General features: G+C 41.7%; 2 protein-coding genes across 2 annotated transcripts; both read left to right on the top strand.

The window, feature by feature from the left end:
* Positions 1 to 1037: 1037 nt before the first annotated feature.
* On the top strand, positions 1038 to 4714 carry LOC121877509 (DNA-directed RNA polymerase II subunit RPB1-like). The gene is made up of 2 exons (XM_042383280.1): positions 1038 to 1133; positions 2512 to 4714. The coding sequence occupies exons 1-2, from the start codon at positions 1113 to 1115 to the stop codon at positions 4444 to 4446; spliced, it is 1956 nt and encodes a 651-aa protein (XP_042239214.1). The 5' UTR covers positions 1038 to 1112; the 3' UTR covers positions 4447 to 4714.
* A 6711-nt stretch (positions 4715 to 11425) lies between these two features.
* LOC121877510 (DNA-directed RNA polymerase II subunit RPB1-like) lies at positions 11426 to 15284 on the top strand. Its single transcript, XM_042383281.1, has 2 exons — positions 11426 to 11521; positions 12900 to 15284. Exons 1-2 carry the CDS (start codon positions 11501 to 11503, stop codon positions 14832 to 14834), a joined length of 1956 nt encoding a protein of 651 aa, XP_042239215.1. The 5' UTR covers positions 11426 to 11500; the 3' UTR covers positions 14835 to 15284.
* The last annotated feature ends 8214 nt before the right edge of the window (positions 15285 to 23498 follow it).

Here is a 23498-nt window from a genome sequence, read left to right on the forward strand (position 1 = left end):
AAAATACTGAAGTTTTAAGAAACCTATACCACATCTTGAAGGTTTTTACCTGCGCTCACTTGATGGCGAAGCCTGAGATAAGACACGCGCAATTCTTCAATAGCCTGCTAATGCTTCATCTCTTTACTTATGTTCATATTGGAAGAAAGCTTCAGGAATTAATGATACATGGACTACAGACACAAGATTTATGTTAAATGATAACACAACAAACTTTGTTTGTTTGTTTTGTCAAACTATTGTGAAATTTTACTTTTGGGGGAAGAGAAGGAGACGATAGACTTTTCTAACTCCTGTTTCGGCGAATGTAGTCAATATATTATGACTTCACCAGCTTATGATAATTAATACGAAGTTTTAGTCGATAAATATCCTCTGCTGATTTGATTAATTCATTAGGAATGCGAAAATCAAGATTTGAGTGTACAGAATAGAGGATATGTTATTTTCTACGATGAAATAGTGAAATAATGTTCACGTTAACCACATGCAAATTAACAGCGTTTCCTTAAAAGCATTAAATGTGTGCGACAAAAGTATTATAATTACTTTGAAAAACCCTAAATATTTTCAGCTACAGGAAATGCCTTTCTAAATCCCACTATTAATTGACTGATTCACTCACTCACTCCCTGAAAGATTTCTTCACTTCGCTTTTACACAGCTGATGACCAATTCTTAATCACTCAAGACATATATTGTACTATTCAAAGATGACCTAGAATCAAGAATCTTTAGGCTGTGTTAGTGAGTGTTTGACTTAAAGGCTGCAGTGAAGAACACATAACGTAGGTGGGGCGAGGTAGCTAGAGAAATTTTCTCCAATTGCTAAATATCAGGTAAGGCGTTCATTGACCTAGCTCCGCAAAGTGAAAAAATAAAATATCATGAAAGCCTCCCAACAAGAGAAGGATTAGCACGGGTCATTGCTGGCGCTGAAAGACGGGGTGAAATCCGGATCAGTCAGTGGCGCGACACAAGATAACGGGCAAGAAGAGCAAGGACGACCGCCATCATGCCTGAGAATCTGGTATATAAGAGGTGAACAGCACACACATCCACCACACCACCTCCGGCCACCACACCGTCTTCACCCTCACGCCCACCACACCATGGCGCCCTGGACTAGCTTGGTATGTCCACCACAACCCTGACTGACTGTTGCGCTGATTCTTGCAATTACTAGCAGATGGCGATAAAAGAGATCTTAAACCTTTAATTTAAATAAATATAAACACTTACTCGCTCGTCTAGGTTATGTGACCCTGAAAGACCCCCGTCATTCTCGTCAAGCCTTTGGGTGTCTCACTCTTGTTGTTGGTAAGACAACTCCATCCAGCACATAGGTTGACGGCCACGTCTTCTTACGTTTATGTTTAAGTTAATGTCTTCTAAACGTATTCCTTCATTTTCTCCCTCCCCTCCACCCTGGCTGGATGCCCTGCCAATCCCACAACCAGTGCATTCCTCGGGATCTTCACTCTTTGCTAGATGTCACACCATTAAACAACGTGATTTTCTAACTTCCTGAATACATTTATTTAATCTCTTGAGTATAACTTTTATGAATATTTTGTTTGGGGTTGCACGTACTTTAATGCTGCTATACGATAATTTAATATTTCCATGTTCATAATAATATTTGTTTGTGGTTAGTTTCACTAGCAAGCACAGTTTTCTAACGAGTTCTCCTTACTGTTATATTACCTCTTCCTGATGCCTAAATATTTTTCGGACTCTATACCCTTACTATCTACATTTACGCTTTAATACACCTCTTTACCGAGGCTTCAAGTTGTGAACTATTTGATAAATCACAAAACTTCTCTCTAGTAGTTATACACGGGCTCTTTAGTTTTTATCTCGATGTTTCATCTCTATGTTTTCGTCGTTCACCTTGATGATTTCCAATTAGACATTAGGTTGTCCGAAGGTTTGGTTGGTTTAAATTTATTTCTTGATCTTTAAGCCTTTATATATTTGTTGTCTTCGTTCTTATAGATGCGGAACATTTTGTAATATTCAGCTTGACAGTAATCTGTATAGCTACAAGATTTTAATCTGTATAACAGTTACTTCGTCTATTGGAGCAAATATTGTTTTCTGAATTTATAATTAATTAGAACATATTCAGTGTTGGTATTTGTACGTCAATCAGTGTCTGCATCTGAATGCTGATAAATGTCATCAACAATAATTGTTTTTGCTCCTATTCGTTTCATTGCTTTAATAACAGGGGCAGATAAGACTTTTCTCATTTATAATCCTGATGCAGATTCTTATTAAAATAAGTTCAAAAACAAAGCTTTAACGAAATAAATGCCTATCGAGGTTCTAGAATTTCAATAAGTTCACCGACAGATTAAACAAAATGAAACTTCCAGGAATAGATATGGCTCACCGTGATCAGAACAGATATAAAATGCAATATTCATTATTTAGTCTCCTCTCACTTTATATATGCATTATCTTTTATGAACAGAATATGATTAATATCAATCTCCGTTGCAGGCGCTGTTGTCCGCACTAGCGGTTAGCACGCTTAGTTCGCCTCGGCCCGACGAAAGTGCTTACAAAATTCCGCATGTGGGCACTGGACGACGTTCCCAGTACTATGTTCAACACGCTGATGGAACCTTCAAGTACGGCTATGACACCGGTGAGGGAGCCTTCGAGGGTGCTCGTTCATCCAGGGTTGGTCAGGTAGATGGAAACTTCGGCTACAGGGACCCTGAAGGCAACAATATTCACCTCCAGTATGTAGCTGATGAGGGTGGATTCCAGCCCAAGGGTGCCCATCTCCCTGTCCCGCATCCTGACTTTGCTCGTGCCCACGCTGAGGCTCGTGCTCGCCCTCCATTCACCGACCCCCTTGCTGATCCAAACGCCGATGCCTCATATGGCTTCCAGTTCGCTGGAGAAGGTCAGACACGTAGCGAACAAAGTGATTCAGACGGTAATGTGCGTGGCTCTTACACTTACACTGACGAAGAAGGTCGCACACGAACCTACACTTACACAGCCGGTCGTGGCACTGGTTTTGTTGTCGAGGGTGACGATCTACCGCAGGCACCAGAAGATCCTGCGTCCACTCCAGCAGCGACCAGACTCTCCTCTTTTCCTGCAGCATTCCCTTCTTCTAGTTTGCGACCTACTTCTCCAGCATCCTCTGCCGCCTTCAGAGCATCTACAGCTTCAGGAGCTCCATCTCGTCCCTTCAGCACACCTTCAGGCACCCCAGCAGGGCCCGTGTCTTTCCAAAGAAGTACTGGAAGCTCAGATCCTTCTTATTCTTTTTCCTTCGACGCTGGTGATCACTCACGTTCTGAGTCTGCTGACGCTAACCTCAATGTTGATGGAAAATTTTCTTTCGTGGCTGACGACGGTGTCAGACGCAGTGTCACTTACGAAGCTGGAAGTGACACGGGATTCCTGGCTCGAGGCGATCACCTTCCACGAGCACCACAGTCACACTCCGGGTCTCAAACTACATCATCTGCATTTTCATCATCACAAACCCCTTACCGCAGTCCATCAGCGTCCCTACCTTCTTCCGTCTCTAGCACCCCAACTTTCTCTCGCTCACCATCTGCTCCACGTCTTCCCGGCTTCACAAGCTCACAAACTCAGTACAGCTCCCCGTCCTCACGTCCCTCAGCACGCCCATACACAGGTCAGTTCGAACCTGCCAATACTCGCAGCCAACAGTCACCTGACGGAAGTTATTCATTTGCTTACGAAACGTCCAGTCACTCACGAGCAGAATCAGGTGACAGAGACAACAACGTGGTGGGAAACTTCGACTTTGTTGCTGATGATGGACAGCGACGAGCTATTGAATATGAAGCTGGGTCCCGTACAGGATTTATTGCTAAGGGTGATCACATTCCTGTAGGACCCGCGGTTCCAGGAGCACCCTCCGGTCAACCAACAGGTAGAATCGTCCCTGTTCAAGAGGTCCCCTTCGTCGACCCTCTCGCTGATTCCAACGCTGATGCCTCCTATAACTTCGTCTTTGACTCGGAGCAATATTCACGCTCAGAGAGCGCAGACGCCGACGGCAATGTCCGTGGCACTTACACAGTGGTAGACGATGACGGCACTCGACGCACTCACCGATTCCGGGCAGGTGAGGGCATCGGCTTTGAAACTGAGGAAGTGTCAACTTCACGTGGTCCTCCTCCATCTCGCTCTCCATCATCTGCCACCTTCCGCAGCCCAGCGGCCCCCGGCACAGCGGTGTCATCTTCTACTTCCTTCACTGCACAACCTCAAGGCAGTTTCCCGTCTCCCTCCACTAGAACTGCCTCAACAAGGTCCTCATCATCTTCCTTCTCGCCATCGGCAACAGGCACCAGGCCGGACGCCTCTAACTTCCAGCTTCGCCAGTACGATGCCTCAGAGAACCGTGGTAAATATGGTTATGTACTGACATTTGACAATTAACTAAAACAATACAAAAGGCTTACCGCTGCTTCTTCTGATTTAAGAAGAAATTTGTGAAAACATCTCACACTTAAAACAAGTTAATTACAAACTGTTATCTGCCAATGCCTATAAAGTTATATCTGTACATATATATATTTACGAATGAACAAGTTGCATTACAAAAAATACAAAAAAATATGGACTACGAGGTATAATGTCATACTTCATGTAACAGTTGTTGTCCCTTTAATCGCGCAGTAAAAATCTATAATAAAAAATAAATGTTTATATGTGCATTACTGTCCCCCAAAAATTATGAATTATCAGAGGCAGTAAACATGCCTGTTTGAGGTCCTGTCAGGGTAGACCAGCTTAGGACCATGGCAGTAAGTGTGGATATGAGTCTCCCCTTTTATCTTCTAAATACCACATTATGTCTAAGAATTAAAATATAATAAAGTGGTAAACACCTTATACATTTTTACTCTATCCTTTACTTATAAAAATAACTAATTTACTTCGTATTTGAGGAGTCTGAGAACAAAGGCAGTCATATTACTTGAATTTGTATATTTACAGCAAACAGCTCAAACAATTTCTTTATCTCACTGTAAGGCGAAGGCTGCTTGGATAAACTTTATTTTATCTACTTTATAATCTTTGTAATCTTGCATAAATCCAGCCCACTTATGCAGACTGTGATACCAATAATGATAAAAGATTAGCGTGCATCACACTCCTGTCACTTAACCCCGTCTCGTCCTGCGTTGTTCTCAGTTAACAAGTCATCGTGGTATATGATAACTGTTAACCCTCCAGTGCGATGACCTGTTTCCTAGAATATATGATATTGCGCTAAGGCATTATTGTCATCGTAGTCAAGAGGTTAAGTTATCGTTCTCAAAGCGTTAAGTCATCTAACTGATGCGATTAAAATATCATACTGGAGATGTTACTTATCGCACTGAAGGGATAAAGTCATTGCGGTCACGGTGTTAAGTCATCATACTACAGGAGATAGGTCATCATACTGAAGAGGTTAAGACTTTGTACTACAGGAGATAGGTCATCATACTGAAGAGGTTAAGTCATCATACTACAGGAGATAGGTCATCATGCTGAAGAGGTTAAGTCTTCGTACTACAGGAGATTGGTCATCATATTGAAGAGATAGGATATCATAACAAGGATGTTAAGTCATCGTACTACAGGGGTTAAGCCATCCTACAGATGGGGTTAAGTGCTTGTATTCAAGAAGTTAATACATCTTACTGATTGTTAAATTCATAATACCAAAGGGGTTAAGCTCTCATAATGAAGGAGTTAATAATAGTAATGAAAGGGTTATATTATCATATTGAATGGGACTAAGTTATCGTTTTCAAGGGGTTAAGAGATTTTCTAAAATGGAAAAGTCATCGTACTGAAGGGGTTCGTTCACCTGAAACTACAGTAGTTTATTGTATTAAACCCACAAGACAAACTGGGACAACATCAAGGCTTAGAGAGGAGAAGGTGAGAACACTGAAAATGTGAGGCAGGTGATGGTAATAAAGAGGAGAGAGAGACAATAATGTTGGTGATGACGAGGAGACAGAAATAATAATGGTGATGGTGATGAAGAGGAGAGAGAGAGACAATAATGATGGTGATGACGAGGAGACATAAACAATAATGATGGTGATGACGAGGAGACAGAAACAATAATGATGGTGATGACGAGGAGACAGAAACAATTATGATGGCGATGACGAGGAGACATAAACAATTATGATGGCGATGACGAGGAGACAGAAATAATAATGGTGATGGTGATGAAGAGGAGAAAGAGAGACAATAATGATGGTGATGACGAGGAGACATAAACAATAATGATGGTGATGACGAGGAGACATAAACAATAATGATGGTGATGACGAGGAGACATAAACAATAATGATGGTGATGACGAGGAGACAGAAACAATAATAATGGTGATGACGAGGAGACAGAAACAATAATGATGTTGATGCCGAGGAGACAGAAACAATAATGATGGTGATGACGAGGATAATGATGGTGTGGATGAAAATAATGATGTTATTTATGACGATAATGATAGTGATGATGAGAATAAAGATGGAGATGATGACGACAATGATGTTGATGACGAGGATAATGATGATGATGAAGATAATTAGGGTGGCTATGATGATGATGATGATAATGATGATGATGTTGATGATGAAAAGGAAGATAATGATAGTGATGATGGGTACGATGATGGTGACGATGAGGATATAGGTGATGAGGATGAAGATAATGATTAAAAGGATGAGGATAATGATAGTAATGAGGATAATGAAGGAGATGGTGATGATGATGATGAAGAAGATGATGATGATGATGAAAAGGAGGATAATGAAATTGATGAGGATAATGATGGTGGATAATAATGGTGATGATGAGGATAATAATGTTGATGATGGAGATATTGATGTTGATGATAAGGATAATGATATATATTTATAAGGAAAATTATCACCAATACGAAAACTTACACCTTTCTTCTTTCAACCAGATATTTCGAAGAATTCTCTGTCCAACGTCAGTGCTAAAGAAATTAACTCATATAAGACCAATTAAGGCTGATAAAATAAACAACAAATATTATTAGGATTTAATACACACTATTTTTACATAAAATAATTGAGAAAAATGAAGGATTGATATACAAAATTCAAAGGATAGAGATTTAAACCATATACTACAATTATAACACTAACACTTTAATGAGGATAATTAGACAAGAAAATATTAACATAATTACCAAAAATATCAAGAAAATTGTACTAACGACTGTTTAACCATAGATCAAACCACAAAGGCCCACTTACGCATGGCAAAGGGAGAACTGTTGTTTAGGATGGGTTTACCATTAGAAGTATAAAGGGACTGCAGGATTACAAAGCTCGTCCTGGAAGATATAGATGATAGTACTTTTAAATCCTGAATGGTGAAGGCATGGCTACTAGGTGGACCCAATATATCTAGTGTGACAGTGAGGACATGTATAACAGTACACAACCTACCCTAACCTATCCTAACCTAACCTATCTGTAAGGGCGGAAACGATCTTCCTGCTCGTTACCGCTGCTTGCTCTCTCGAAGGCTGGTGCGACCAATACATGGGGGGGTTGGACAGAGGTGAGAACGGCAGCGGCTACCTTTTGTTTTTGTTATTTAGGTTAAGGTGGGGAAAGGATGGAAGGCATGCTGGGGCTCAAGGCACAGCCAGACATGAGGGATGGAGAAGTCACAACATATAGTCGTGGGGGAAAAGGTTGGAAAAGAAGTTTAATGAGTTAAACAGAGGGGGACGACACCCCTTGTTTTACATATGACAGAGTTTGTTGGCTAACTAAGCTAACCTAGGATTTAGAATGAGGTTGCACAATGGTTATTTTCGTAGACAATGACTAGATTGATTTTACAATTACAAGTTTATTAACATCTTATACTGTATTACGTTATGGACTCACTTGATTGTGACATGTTAAATGTGAATTCATATCATCTAAGTTTTAATCTAAGGTGGATCACTGTGGCGGACATAGATGGATCGCGGATTGGGTTGTTGTAGTGCGGGCAGACTCCGGGGCCACCAGGCGTGGGGTCTCCCTCCGTTGATGTCTTCCCCGCGTAGGTGGTCTGGGCTGTGAGGGTCGTCCAGGAGCTTGTCCCAAACCTTCTTCCCTTGGCGATGGAACCTGAAGTTGAGGGCTTCTGTTTTGTTTCTTAGGTGGATAGTTTCCATTGTCTCCTGGTAGGGTGGCGCTTGGCCACTGGCTGACCTCAAACACTTGTTTTGGAAGCTCTGTAGTTGTTGTAGTCTAGTCTTCCCGAGTGTGACGAGTGGTATAGATGGGTACTCCAACACAGGCCTCACCAGCGCCTTGTACAGGTGAACTTGTATCTTCTCAGGCATTAGTCTGTCCTTCACGTGGGGAATGATGCCTGTCCGAGAAATGATGAAGCCGAGCAACCTGCCTTGTTTAGAGTACTCAATCTCTACGTCGTCGATCGTCATTGGGGCCGGCTTGAATTTGGCTATGGGTATGACCTCAAATTTCGTTTTGTTAGTTTTTATTTTCCATTTATTTTCATACTCCGAGATCTCCTCTATTGCCCGAGCAGTGAGTCGCGCCAACCTTGCTGTGGACCTTCCTGGACAGGTGACGATCTGTGTTACATCGTCGGCATACATGAAGTACTCGATGCCGACGATTGAGGGTGGCAGGTCAGCCGTGTAGAGTATGTAAAGGGTTGGTGAGAGACAAGAGCCCTGAGGCACGCCGCTCGATAGTGAGAATTCTTCTCCAAAGTGTTCTTGCATCTTGATTTTGGCTCTGCGGTCCATAATGAAGTTGCACAGCAGGCGCGTCATATTTTCGGGTAGCCCCAGTTGTATGATCTTATACTGCAGCCCCGCGTGCCAAACTTTGTCAAACGCCTTGCTGACGTCCCTCAGTACTACAGTATATTGCACTGCAGGCGGCCAGTCATGGCAGTGGCGATCTGCTCGTAGGCCTGAGCTATGGCGGTGGATGTGCCTTTGTACTGGCGGAAGCCGAACTGGCGGGGATTATGCACGTCTTCGTCCTACAGATACATCCGCAATCGCTTGTTGACTATTTTTTCGAGGGTTTTGGCAGGTATCTCTAGCAGCGATATTGGTCGAAAGTTTTCGACTTTGCTTGGAGGCTTCCCTGCTTTTGGTATGAGGCGAATAACGGCGATTTTGAACATCTTAGGGAAGTATCCAGAGACGAGGCAGGCGTTGCATATATGAGCAAGCCTCTCTATCATGTTGTCGGGGAGTTGGGCCAGGATCTTCTTGTTAATGTGACTTTGACCAGGTGATTTGTTTTTAAACCCTTTTATGACGGCTGACACATCTGCAGGAACTATGCGCTCCGTCAGGTAGCTTCCGTCCACCAGTCTAGTGAAGTCAGTCCGTGGGAGCGGCTGGAGCAGGTGCTGATGGTCCTGCAACTGACCTAAAATGTCCTCCTCAAACTCCCTGTCGAAGCCCTAGCTACCCCACTGCTCGTCAAATTCTGGCTGTGATCTCATCATAGGTCCTGGACTCGTGGGCCGTTTTCCCAGACCTTCACCTATCAACTGTCAATTCTCTGGACATCAACTACTACAGCTGCCGCCACGACCGCCAGGTCCTCTCCACCGTCTGTGCCCCGGTGTTTCGTCTGCTGTATCAAGACATCGGCTGCTGTCGCTCGAGTGAGGAGTTGAACGGACGCTTCCTCCCCCCCCCCCTCCAAGAGCGGATCACTGTGTTCCAGAACCTTCCCCAGGGCCACTGCCGAAAGAAATATCTGTTCATTGTTTGATTCTATTGTTTGATTCCTTTAATTGCTGACTCCCATTAATTGTTTGCTTCCTTTAATTGTTTGCTTCCCTTAATTGTTTGACTCCATTAACTGTTTACTGCATTAATTCTTTGACTCCCGTAATTGTTACTTGATGTTTATTGAGTGGTGTCAGAGTCTTGTGTTATATTTTTATAGTAAAGAGATCACAAACGGTTGTTTGTTATTCCTCGACAACCATGGTCCTTGACTTTCCTTTATTAAGATCCTCATTAGTCTGGTAAGGGATTTCCATCCCTAAGTCCCAGGCCTTTACACTATACTAACCTAACCTATCCTAACATAATCAAATTCATATATATTATTGGTATTTTATAATAGTCAGTGCTTCTTATATGAAACAAAGCATATTTACCATTAGATTATAACACTAAAACCGAAAAGTTATTACTATTTAACAAAAACGTGAAGTACATTGACGTCTTAATCACGCAACTATACCTATACACAATGCATATTGCTCATTTTGTGTGGCATTTCAAATAAATTAGAATAAATGATAAACTAGGAAGATCCTTTGTCGCCTGGGTAAAATAATGAAGTTTTAAGAAACCTATATCACATCTTGAAGTTTTTTACCTACGCTCACTTGATGGCGAAGCCTGAGATAAGACACGCGCTATTCTACAATAGCCGGCTAATGCTTCATCTCTTTACTTATGTTCATATTGGAAGAAAGCTTCAGGAATTAATGATACATGGACTACAGACACAAGATTTATGTTAAATGATAACACAACAAACTTTGTTTGTTTGTTTTTTCAAACTATTGTGAAATTTTACTTTTGGGGGGAAGAGAAGGAGACGATAGACTTTTCTAACTCCTGTTTCGGCGAATGTAGTCAATATATTATGACTTCACCAGCTTATGATAATTAATACGAAGTTTTAGTCGATAAATATCCTCTGCTGATTTGATTAATTCATTAGGAATGCGAAAATCAAGATTTGAGTGTACAGAATAGAGGATATGTTATTTTCTACGATGAAATAGTAAAATGATGTTCACGTTAACCACATGCAAATTAACAACGTTTCCTTAAAAGCATTAAATGTGTACGACAAAAGTATTATAATTACTTTGAAAAACCCTAAATATTTTCAGCTACAGGAAATGCCTTTCTAAATCCCACTATTAATTGACTGATTCACTCACTCACTCCCTGAAAGATTTCTTCACTTCGCTTTTACACAGCTGATGACCAATTCATAATCACTCAAGACATATATTGTACTATTCAAAGATGACCTAGAATCAAGAATCTTTAGGCTGTGTTAGTGAGTGTTTGACTTAAAAGCTGCAGTGAAGAACACATAACGTAGGTGGGGCGAGGTAGCTAGAGAAATTTTCTCCAATTGCCAAATATCAGGTAAGGCGTTCATTGACCTAGCTCCGCAAAGTGAAAAAATAAAATATCATGAAAGCCTCCCAACAAGAGAAGGATTAGCACGGGTCATTGCTGGCGCTGAAAGACGGGGTGAAATCCGGATCAGTCAGTGGCGCGACACAAGATAACGGGCAAGAAGAGCAAGGACGACCGCCATCATGCCTGAGAATCTGGTATATAAGAGGTGAACAGCACACACATCCACCACACCACCTCCGGCCACCACACCGTCTTCACCCTCACGCCCACCACACCATGGCGCCCTGGACTAGCTTGGTATGTCCACCACAACCCTGACTGACTGTTGCGCTGATTCTTGCAATTACTAGCAGATGGCGATAAAAGAGATCTTAAACCTTTAATTTAAATAAATATAAACACTTACTCGCTCGTCTAGGTTATGTGACCCTGAAAGACCCCCGTCATTCTCGTCAAGCCTTTGGGTGTCTCACTCTTGTTGTTGGTAAGACAACTCCATCCAGCACATAGGTTGACGGCCACGTCTTCTTACGTTTATGTTTAAGTTAATGTCTTCTAAACGTATTCCTTCATTTTCTCCCTCCCCTCCACCATGGCTGGATGCCCTGCCAATCCCACAACCAGTGCATTCCTCGGGATCTTCACTCTTTGCTAGATGTCACACCATTAAACAACGTGATTTTCTAACTTCCTGAATACATTTATTTAATCTCTTGAGTATAACTTTTATGAATATTTTGTTTGGGGTTGCACGTACTTTAATGCTGCTATACGATAATTTAATATTTCCATGTTCATAATAATATTTGTTTGTGGTTAGTTTCACTAGCAAGCACAGTTTTCTAACGAGTTCTCCTTACTGTTATATTACCTCTTCCTGATGCCTAAATATTTTTCGGACTCTATACCCTTACTATCTACATTTACGCTTTAATACACCTCTTTACCGAGGCTTCAAGTTGTGAACTATTTGATAAATCACAAAACTTCTCTCTAGTAGTTATACACGGGCTCTTTAGTTTTTATCTCGATGTTTCATCTCTATGTTTTCGTCGTTGACCTTGATGATTTCCAATTAGACATTAGGTTGTCCGAAGGTTTGGTTGGTTTAAATTTATTTCTTGATCTTTAAGCCTTTATATAGTTGTTGTCTTCGTTCTTATAGATGCAGAACATTTTGTAATATTCAGCTTGACAGTAATCTGTATAGCTACAAGATTTTAATCTGTATAACAGTTACTTCGTCTATTGGAGCAAATATTGTTTTCTGAATTTATAATTAATTAGAACATATTCAGTGTTGGTATTTGTACGTCAATCAGTGTCTGCATCTGAATGCTGATAAAATGTCATCAACAATAATTGTTTTTGCTCTTATTCGTTTCATTGCTTTAATAACAGGGGCAGATAAGACTTTTCTCATTTATAATCCTGATGCAGATTCTTATTAAAATAAGTTCAAAACAAAGCTTTAACGAAATAAATGCCTATCGAGGTTCTAGAATTTCAATAAGTTCACCGACAGATTAAACAAAATGAAACTTCCAGGAATAGATATGGCTCACCGTGATCACAACAGATATAAAATGCAATATTCATTATTTAGTCTCCTCTCACTTTATATATGCATTATCTTTTATGAACAGAATATGATTAATATCAATCTCCGTTGCAGGCGCTGTTGTCCGCACTAGCGGTTAGCACGCTTAGTTCGCCTCGGCCCGACGAAAGTGCTTACAAAATTCCGCATGTGGGCACTGGACGACGTTCCCAGTACTATGTTCAACACGCGGATGGAACCTTCAAGTACGGCTATGACACAGGTGAGGGAGCCTTCGAGGGTGCTCGTTCATCCAGGGTTGGTCAGGTAGATGGAAACTTCGGCTACAGGGACCCTGAAGGCAACAATATTCACCTCCAGTATGTAGCTGATGAGGGTGGATTCCAGCCCAAGGGTGCCCATCTCCCTGTCCCGCATCCTGACTTTGCTCTTGCCCACGCTGAGGCTCGTGCTCGCCCTTCATTCACCGACCCCCTTGCTGATCCAAACGCCGATGCCTCATATGGCTTCCAGTTCGCTGGAGAAGGTCAGACACGTAGCGAACAAAGTGATTCAGACGGTAATGTGCGTGGCTCTTACACTTACACTGACGAAGAAGGTCGCACACGAACCTACACTTACACAGCCGGTCGTGGCACTGGTTTTGTTGTCGAGGGTGACGATCTACCGCAGGCACCAGAAGATCCTGCGTCCACTCCAGCAGCGACCAGACTCTCCTCTTTTCCTGCAGCATTCCCTTCTTCTAGTTTGCGACCTACTTCTCCAGCATCCTCTGCCTCCTTCAGAGCATCTACAGCTTCAGGAGCTCCATCTCGTCCCTTCAGCACACCTTCAGGCACCCCAGCTGGGCCCGTGTCTTTCCAAAGAAGTACTGGAAGCTCAGATCCTTCTTATTCTTTTTCCTTCGACGCTGGTGATCACTCACGTTCTGAGTCTGCTGACGCTAACCTCAATGTTGATGGAAAATTTTCTTTCGTGGCTGACGACGGTGTCAGACGCAGTGTCACTTACGAAGCTGGAAGTGACACGGGATTCCTGGCTCGAGGCGATCACCTTCCACGAGCACCACAGTCACACTCCGGGTCTCAAACTACATCATCTGCATTTTCATCATCACAAACCCCTTACCGCAGTCCATCAGCGTCCCTACCTTCTTCCGTCTCTAGCACCCCAACTTTCTCTCGCTCACCATCTGCTCCACGTCTTCCCGGCTTCACAAGCTCACAAACTCAGTACAGCTCCCCGTCCTCACGTCCCTCAGCACGCCCATACACAGGTCAGTTCGAACCTGCCAATACTCGCAGCCAACAGTCACCTGACGGAAGTTATTCATTTGCTTACGAAACGTCCAGTCACTCACGAGCAGAATCAGGTGACAGAGACAACAACGTGGTGGGAAACTTCGACTTTGTTGCTGATGATGGACAGCGACGAGCTATTGAATATGAAGCTGGGTCCCGTACAGGATTTATTGCTAAGGGTGATCACATTCCTGTAGGACCCGCGGTTCCAGGAGCACCCTCCGGTCAACCAACAGGTAGAATCGTCCCTGTTCAAGAGGTCCCCTTCGTCGACCCTCTCGCTGACTCCAACGCTGATGCCTCCTATAACTTCGCCTTTGACTCGGAGCAATATTCACGCTCAGAGAGCGCAGACGCCGACGGCAATGTCCGTGGCACTTACACAGTGGTAGACGATGACGGCACTCGACGCACTCACCGATTCCGGGCAGGTGAGGGCATCGGCTTTGAAACTGAGGAAGTGTCAACTTCACGTGGTCCTCCTCCATCTCGCTCTCCATCATCTGCCACCTTCCGCAGCCCAGCGGCCCCCGGCACAGCGGTGTCATCTTCTACTTCCTTCACTGCACAACCTCAAGGCAGTTTCCCGTCTCCCTCCACTAGAACTGCCTCAACAAGGTCCTCATCATCTTCCTTCTCGCCATCGGCAACAGGCACCAGGCCGGACGCCTCTAACTTCCAGCTTCGCCAGTACGATGCCTCAGAGAACCGTGGTAAATATGGTTATGTACTGACATTTGACAATTAACTAAAACAATACAAAAGGCTTACCGCTGCTTCTTCTGATTTAAGAAGAAATTTGTGAAAACATCTCACACTTAAAACAAGTTAATTACAAACTGTTATCTGCCAATGCCTATAAAGTTATATCTGTACATATATATATTTACGAATGAACAAGTTGCATTACAAAAAATACAAAAAAATATGGACTACGAGGTATAATGTCATACTTCATGTAACATTTGTTGTCCCTTTAATCGCGCAGTAAAAATCTATAAAAATAAATGTTTATATGTGCATTACTGTCCCCCAAAAATTATGAATTATCAGAGGCAGTAAACATGCCTGTTTGAGGTCCTGTCAGGGTAGACCAGCTTAGGACCATGGCAGTAAGTGTGGATATGAGTCTCCCCTTTTATCTTCTAAATGCCACATTATGTCTAAGAATTAAAATATAATAAAGAGGTAAACACCTTATACATTTTTACTCTATCCTTTACTTATAAAAAAAACTAATTTACTTCGTATTTGAGGAGTCTGAGAACAAAGGCAGTCATATTACTTGAATTTGTATATTTACAGCAAACAGCTCAAACAATTTCTTTATCTCACTGTAAGGCGAAGGCTGCTTGAATAAACTTTATTTTATCTACTTTATAATCTTTGTAATCTTGCATAAATCCAGCCCACTTATGCAGACTGTGATACCAATAATGATAAAAGATTAGCGTGCATCACACTCCTGTCACTTAACCCCGTCTCGTCGTGCGTTGTTCTCAGTTAACAAGTCATCGTGGTATATGATAACTGTTAACCCTCCAGTGCGATGACCTGTTTCCTAGAATATATGATATTGCGCTAAGGCATTATTGTCATCGTAGTCAAGAGGTTAAGTTATCGTTCTCAAAGCGTTAAGTCATCTAACTGATGCGATTAAAATATCATACTGGAGATGTTACTTATCGCACTGAAGGGATAAAGTCATTGCGGTCACGGCGTTAAGTCATCATACTACAGGAGATAGGTCATCATACTGAAGAGGTTAAGTCTTCGTACGACAGGAGATAGGTCATCATACTGAAGAGGTTAAGTCTTCGTACTACAGGAGATAGGTCATCATGCTGAAGAGGTTAAGTCATCATACTACAGGAGATAGGTCATCATACTGAAGAGGTTAAGTCATCATACTACAGGAGATATGTCATCATACTGAAGAGGTTAAGTCTTCGTACTACAGGAGATAGGTCATCATACTGAAGAGGTTAAGTCATCATACTACAGGAGATAGGTCATCATACTGAAGAGGTTAAGTCTTCGTACTACAGGAGATAGGTCATCATACTGAAGAGGTTAAGTCTTCGTTACTACAGGAGATAGGTCATCATACTGAAGAGGTTAAGTCATCATACTACAGGAGATAGGTCATCATACCGAAGAGGTTAAGTCTTAGTACTACAGGAGATAGGTCATCATACTGAAGAGGTTAAGTCATCATACTACAGGAGATAGGTCATCATACTGAAGAGGTTAAGTCTTCGTACTACAGGAGATAGGTCATCATCCTGAAGAGGTTAAGTCTTCGTACTACAGGAGATAGGTCATCATACTGAAGAGGTTAAGTCATCATACTACAGGAGATAGGTCATCATACCGAAGAGATTAAGTCTTAGTACTACAGGAGATAGGTCATCATACCGAAGAGGTTAAGTCTTCGTACTACAGGAGATAGGTCATCATACTGAAGAGGTTAAGTCTTCATACTACAGGAGATAGGTCATCATACTGAAGAGGTTAAGTCTTCGTACTACAGGAGATAGGTCATCATCCTGAAGAGGTTAAGTCTTCGTACTACAGGAGATAGGTCATCATACTGAAGAGGTTAAGTCATCATACTACAGGAGATAGGTCATCATACCGAAGAGATTAAGTCTTAGTACTACAGGAGATAGGTCATCATACCGAAGAGGTTAAGTCTTCGTACTACCGGAGATAGGTCATCATACTGAAGAGGTTAAGTCTTCATACTACAGGAGATAGGTCATCATACTGAAGAGGTTAAGTCTTCGTACTACAGGAGATAGGTCATCATACTGAAGAGGTTAAGTCATCATACTACAGGAGATAGGTCATCATACTGAAGAGGTTAAGACTTTGTACTACAGGAGATAGGTCATCATGCTGAAGAGGTTAAGTCTTCGTACTACAGGAGATAGGTCATCATACTGAAGAGGTTAAGACTTTGTACTACAGGAGATAGGTCATCATGCTGAAGAGGTTAAGTCTTCGTACTACAGGAGATAGGTCATCATACTGAAGAGGTTAAGTCATCATACTACAGGAGATAGGTCATCATACTGAAGAGGTTAAGACTTTGTACTACAGGAGATAGGTCATCATGCTGAATAGGTTAAGTCTTCGTACTACAAGAGATAGGTCATCATACTGAAGAGGTTAAGTCATCATACTACTGGAGATAAGTCGTCATACTGAAGAGGTTAAGACTTTGTACTACAGGAAATAGGTCATCATACTGAAGAGGTTAAGTCATCATACTACAGGAGATAGGTCATCATACTGAAGAGGTTAAGTCTTCGTACTACAGGAGATAGGTCATCATACTGAAGAGGTTAAGTCTTCGTACTACAGGAGATAGGTCATCATACTGAAGAGGTTAAGTCATCATACTACAGGAGATAGGTCATCATACCGAAGAGATTAAGTCTTAGTACTACAGGAGATAGGTCATCATACCGAAGAGGTTAAGTCTTCGTACTACAGGAGATAGGTCATCATACTGAAGAGGTTAAGTCTTCATACTACAGGAGATAGGTCATCATACTGAAGAGGTTAAGTCTTCGTACTACAGGAGATAGGTCATCATACTGAAGAGGTTAAGTCATCATACTACAGGAGATAGGTCATCATACTGAAGAGGTTAAGACTTTGTACTACAGGAGATAGGTCATCATGCTGAAGAGGTTAAGTCTTCGTACTACAGGAGATAGGTCATCATACTGAAGAGGTTAAGACTTTGTACTACAGGAGATAGGTCATCATGCTGAAGAGGTTAAGTCTTCGTACTACAGGAGATAGGTCATCATACTGAAGAGGTTAAGTCATCATACTACAGGAGATAGGTCATCATACTGAAGAGGTTAAGACTTTGTACTACAGGAGATAGGTCATCATGCTGAAGAGGTTAAGTCTTCGTACTACAAGAGATAGGTCATCATACTGAAGAGGTTAAGTCATCATACTACAGGAGATAAGTCGTCATACTGAAGAGGTTAAGACTTTGTACTACAGGAGATAGGTCATCATACTGAAGAGGTTAAGTCATCATACTACAGGAGATAGGTCATCATACTGAAGAGGTTAAGACTTTGTACTACAGGAGATAGGTCATCATGCTGAAGAGGTTAAGTTTTCGTACTACAGGAGATAGGTCATCATACTGAAGAGGTTAAGACTTCGTACTACAGGAGATTGGTCATCATACTGAAGAGATAGGATATCATACCAAGGATGTTAAGTCATCGTACTACAGGGATTAAGCCATCCTACAGATGGGGTTAAGTGCTTGTATTCAAGAAGTTAATACATCTTACTGATTGGTAAATTCATAATACCAAAGGGGTTAAGCTCTCATAATGAAGGAGTTAAATAATAGTAATGAAAGGGTTATATTATCATATTGAATGGGGCTAAGTTATCGTTTTCAAGGGGTTAAGAGATTTTCTAAAATGGAAAAGTCATCGTACTGAAGGGGTTCGTTTACCTGAAACTACAGTAGTTTATTGTATTAAACCCACAAGACAAACTGGGACAACATCAAGGCCTAGAGAGGAGAAGGTGAGAACACTGAAAATGTGAGGCAGGTGATGGTAATGAAGAGGAGAGAGAGACAATAATGATGGTGATGACGAGGAGACAGAAATAATAATGGTGATGGTGATGAAGAGGAGAGAGAGACAATAATGATGGTGATGACGAGGAGACAGAAACATAATGATGGTGATGACGAGGAGACAGAAACAATAATGATGGTGATGACGAGGAGACATAAACAATAATGATGGTGATGACGAGGAGACATAAACAATAATGATGGTGATGACGAGGAGACAGAAACAATAATGATGGTAATGACGAGGATAATAATGGTGTGGATGAAAATAATGATGTTAATTATGACGATAATGATAGTGATGATGAGAATAAAGATGGAGATGATGACGACAATGATGTTGATGACGAGGATAATGATGATGATGAAGATAATTAGGGTGGCTATGATGATGATGATGATGATAATGATGATGATGTTGATGATGAAAAGGAAGATAATGATAGTAATGATGGGTACGATGATGGTGACGATGAGGATATAGGTGATGAGGATGAAGATAATGATTAAAAGGATGAGGATAATGATAGTAATGAGGATAATGAAGGAGATGGTGATGATGATAATGAAGATGATGATGATGATGATGAAAAGGAGGATAATGAAATTGATGAGGATAATGATGGTGGATAATAATGGTGATGATGAGGATAATAATGTTGATGATGGAGATATTGATGTTGATGATAAGGATAATGATATATATTTATAAGGAAAATTATCACCAATACGAAAACTTATACCTTTCTTCTTTCAACCAGATATTTCGAAGAATTCTCTGTCCAACGTCAGTGCTAAAGAAATTAACTCATATAAGACCAATTAAGGCTGATAAAATAAACAACAAATATTATTAGGATTTAATACACACTATTATAACACTAACACTTTAATGAGGATAATTAGACAAGAAAATAATAACATAATTACCAAAAATATCAAGAAAATTGTACTAACGACTGTTTAACCATAGATCAAACCACAAAGGCCCACTTACGCATGGCAAAGGGAGAACTGTTGTTTAGGATGGGTTTACCATTAGAAGTATAAAGGGACTGCAGGATTACAAGGCTCGTCCTGGAAGATATAGATGATAGTACTTTTAAATCCTGAATGGTGAAGGCATGGCTACTAGGTGGATGTTGTGTTCGTAATGAAACACCTTTACGGTCACAAATCTTGTGTTGTGACAACTTTATAGTGCAGCCAATATATCTAGTGTTACAGTGAGGACATGTATAACAGTGCACAACGTAACCTAACCTATCTGTAAGGGCGGAAACGATCTTCCTGCTCGTTACCGCTGCTTGCTCTCTCGAAGGCTGGTGCGACCAACACATAGGGGGGTTGGACAGAGGTGAGAACGGCAGCGGCTACCTTTTTTTTTTTTAAGGTGGGGAAAGGATGGAAGGCATGCTGGGAAGGCACAGCCAGACATGAGGGATGGAGATCACAACATATAGTCGTGGGGGAAAGGTTGGAAAAGAAGTTTAATGAGTTAAACAGAAAGGGACGACACCCCTTGTTTTACATATGACAGAGTTTGTTGGCTAACTAAGCTAACCTAGGATTTAGAATGAGGTTGCACAATGGTTATTTTAGTAGACAATGACTAGATTGATTTTACAATTACAAGTTTATTAACATCTTATACTGTATTACGTTATGGACTCACTTGATTGTGACTTGTTAAATGTGAATTTATATCATCTAAGTTTTAATCTAAGGTCGATCACTGTGGCGGACATAGATGGATCGCGGGTTGGGTTGTTGTAGTGCGGGCAGACTCCGGGGCCACCAGGCGTGGGGTCTACCTCCGTTGATGTCTTCCCCGCGTAGGTGGTCTGGGCTGTGAGGGTCGTCCAGGACCCTGTCCCAAACCTTCTTCCCTAGGCGATGGAACCTGAAGTTGAGGGCCTCTGTTTTATTTCTTAGGTGGATAGTTTCCATTGTCTCCTGGTAGGGTGGCGCTTGGCCACTGGCTGACCTCAAACACTTGTTTTGGAAACTCTGTAGTTGTTGTAGTCTAGTCTTCCCGAGTGTGACGAGTGGTATAGATGGGTACTCCAACACAGGCCTCACAAGCGCCTTGTACAGGTGAACTTGTATCTTCTCAGGCATCAATTTAAAACGTTTTAATTTGGCTGTGGCGCCTTTGGCTTTATTTAGTCTGTCCTTCATGTGGGGAATGATGCCTGTCCGAGAAATGATGAAGCCGAGCAACCTGCCTTGTTTAGAGTACTCAATCTCTTCGTCGTCGATTATCATTGGGGTCGGCTTGAATTTGGCTATGGGTATGACCTCAAATTTCGTTTTGTTTGTTTTTATTTTCCATTTATTTTCATAATCCGAGATCTCCTCTATTGCCCGAGCAGTGAGTCGCGCCATCCTTGCTGTGGACCTTCCTGGGCAGGTGACGATCTGTGTTACATCGTCGGCATACATGAAGTACTCGCTGCCGACGATTGGGGGTGGCAGGTCAGCCGTGTAGAGTGTGTAAAGGGTTGGTGAGAGACAAGAGCCCTGAGGCACGCCGCTCGATAGTGAGAATTCTTCTCCAAAATGTTCTTGAATCTTGATTTTGGCTCTGCGGTCCATAATGAAGTTGCACAGCAGGCGCGTCAGATTTTCGGGTAGCCCCAGTTGTATGATCTTATACTGCAGCCCCGCGTGCCAAACTTTGTCAAACGCCTTGCTGACGTTCCTCAGTACTATATTGCACTGCAGGCGGCCAGTCATGGCAGTGGCGATCTGCTCGTAGTCCTGAGCTATGGCGGTGGATGTGCCTTTGTACTGGCGGAAGCCGAACTGGCGGGGATTATGCACGTCTTCGTCCTCCAGATACATCCGCAATCACTTGTTGACTATTTTTTCGAGGATTTTGGCAGGTACCTCTAACAGCGATATTGGTCGAAAGTTTTCGACTTTGCTTGGAGGATTCCCTGCTTTTGGTGTGAGGCGAATAACGGCGATTTTGAACATCTTAGGGAAGTATCCAGAGGCGAGGCAGGCGTTGCATATATGAGCAAGCCTTTCTATCATGTTGTCGGGGAGTTGGGCCAGGATCTTCTTGTTAATGTGACTTTGACCAGGTGATTTGTTTTTAAACACTTTTATGACGGCTGACACATCTGCAGGAACTATGCGCTCCGTCAGGTAGCTTCCGTCCACCAGTCTAGTGAAGTCAGTCCGTGGGAGCGGCTGGAGCAGGTGCTGATGGTCCTGCAACTGACCTAAAATATCCTCCTCAAACTCCCTGTCGAAGCCCTAGCTACCCCACTGCTCGTCAAATTCTGGCTGTGATCTCATCATAGGTCCTGGACTCGTGGGCCGTTTTCCCAGACCTTCACCTATCAACTGTCAATTCTCTAGACATCAACTACTACAGCTGCCGCCACGACCGCCAGGTCCTCTCCACCGTCTGTGCCCCGGTGTTTCGTCTGCTGTATCAAGACATCGGCTGCTGTCGCTCGAGTGAGGAGTTGAACGGACGCTTCCTCCCCCCCCCCAAGAGCGGATCACTGTGTTCCAGAACCTTCCCCAGGGCCACTGCCGAAAGAAATATCTGTTCATTGTTTGATTCTATTGTTTGATTCCTTTAATTGCTGACTCCCATTAATTGTTTGCTTCCTTTAATTGTTTGCTTCCCTTAATTGTTTGACTCCATTAACTGTTTACTGCATTAATTCTTTGACTCCCGTAATTGTTACTTGATGTTTATTGAGTGGTGTCAGAGTCTTGTGTTATATTTTTATAGTAAAGAGATCACAAACGGTTGTTTGTTATTCCTCGGACAACCATGGTCCTTGACTTTCATTTATTAAGATCCTCATTAGTCTGGTAAGGGATTTCCATCCCTAAGTCCCAGGCCTTTACACTATACTAACCTAACCTATCCTAACATAATCAAATTCATATATATTATTGGTATTTTATAATAGTCAGTGCTTCTTATATGAAACAAAGCATATTTACCATTAGATTATAACACTAAAACCGAAAAGTTATTACTATTTAACAAAAACGTGAAGTACATTGAAGTCTTAATCACGCAACTATACCTATACACAATGCATATTGCTCATTTTGTGTGGCATTTCAAATAAATTCGAATAAATGATAAACTAGGAAGATACTTAGTCGCCTGGGTAAAATACTGAAGTTTTAAGAAACCTATACCACATCTTGAAGTTTTTTACCTACGCTCACTTGATGGCGAAGCCTGAGATAAGACACGCGCTATTCTACAATAGCCGGCTAATGCTTCATCTCTTTACTTATGTTCATATTGGAAGAAAGCTTCAGGAATTAATGATACATGGACTACAGACACAAGATTTATGTTAAATGATAACACAACAAACTTTGTTTGTTTGTTTTTTCAAACTATTGTGAAATTTTACTTTTGGGGGAAGAGAAGGAGACGATAGACTTTTCTAACTCCTGTTTCGGCGAATGTAGTCAATATATTATGACTTCACCAGCTTATGATAATTAATACGAAGTTTTAGTCGATAAATATCCTCTGCTGATTTGATTAATTCATTAGGAATGCGAAAATCAAGATTTGAGTGTACAAAATAGAGGATATGTTATTTTCTACGATGAAATAGTAAAATAATGTTCACGTTAACCACATGCAAATTAACAGCGTTTCCTTAAAAGCATTAAATGTGTGCGACAAAAGTATTATAATTACTTTGAAAAACCCTATATATTTTCAGCTACAGGAAATGCCTTTCTAAATCCCACTATTAATTGACTGATTCACTCACTCACTCC

This window comes from Homarus americanus, unplaced genomic scaffold, assembly GCF_018991925.1.
Source record: "Homarus americanus isolate GMGI-L3 unplaced genomic scaffold, GMGI_Hamer_2.0 scaffold44266, whole genome shotgun sequence".
Lineage (NCBI taxonomy): Eukaryota > Metazoa > Arthropoda > Malacostraca > Decapoda > Nephropidae > Homarus > Homarus americanus.

What these genes read in the sequence shown, in the direction of transcription:
- LOC121877509 (XM_042383280.1), top strand. Translation starts at nt 1,113, where the DNA reads ATGGCGCCCTGGACTAGCTTG. An exon ending in TGGCGCCCTGGACTAGCTTG is followed by an intron (nt 1,134 to 2,511) that starts GTATGTCCACCA and finishes TCTCCGTTGCAG; the next exon opens with GCGCTGTTGTCCGCACTAGC.
- LOC121877510 (XM_042383281.1), top strand. Translation starts at nt 11,501, where the DNA reads ATGGCGCCCTGGACTAGCTTG. An exon ending in TGGCGCCCTGGACTAGCTTG is followed by an intron (nt 11,522 to 12,899) that starts GTATGTCCACCA and finishes TCTCCGTTGCAG; the next exon opens with GCGCTGTTGTCCGCACTAGC.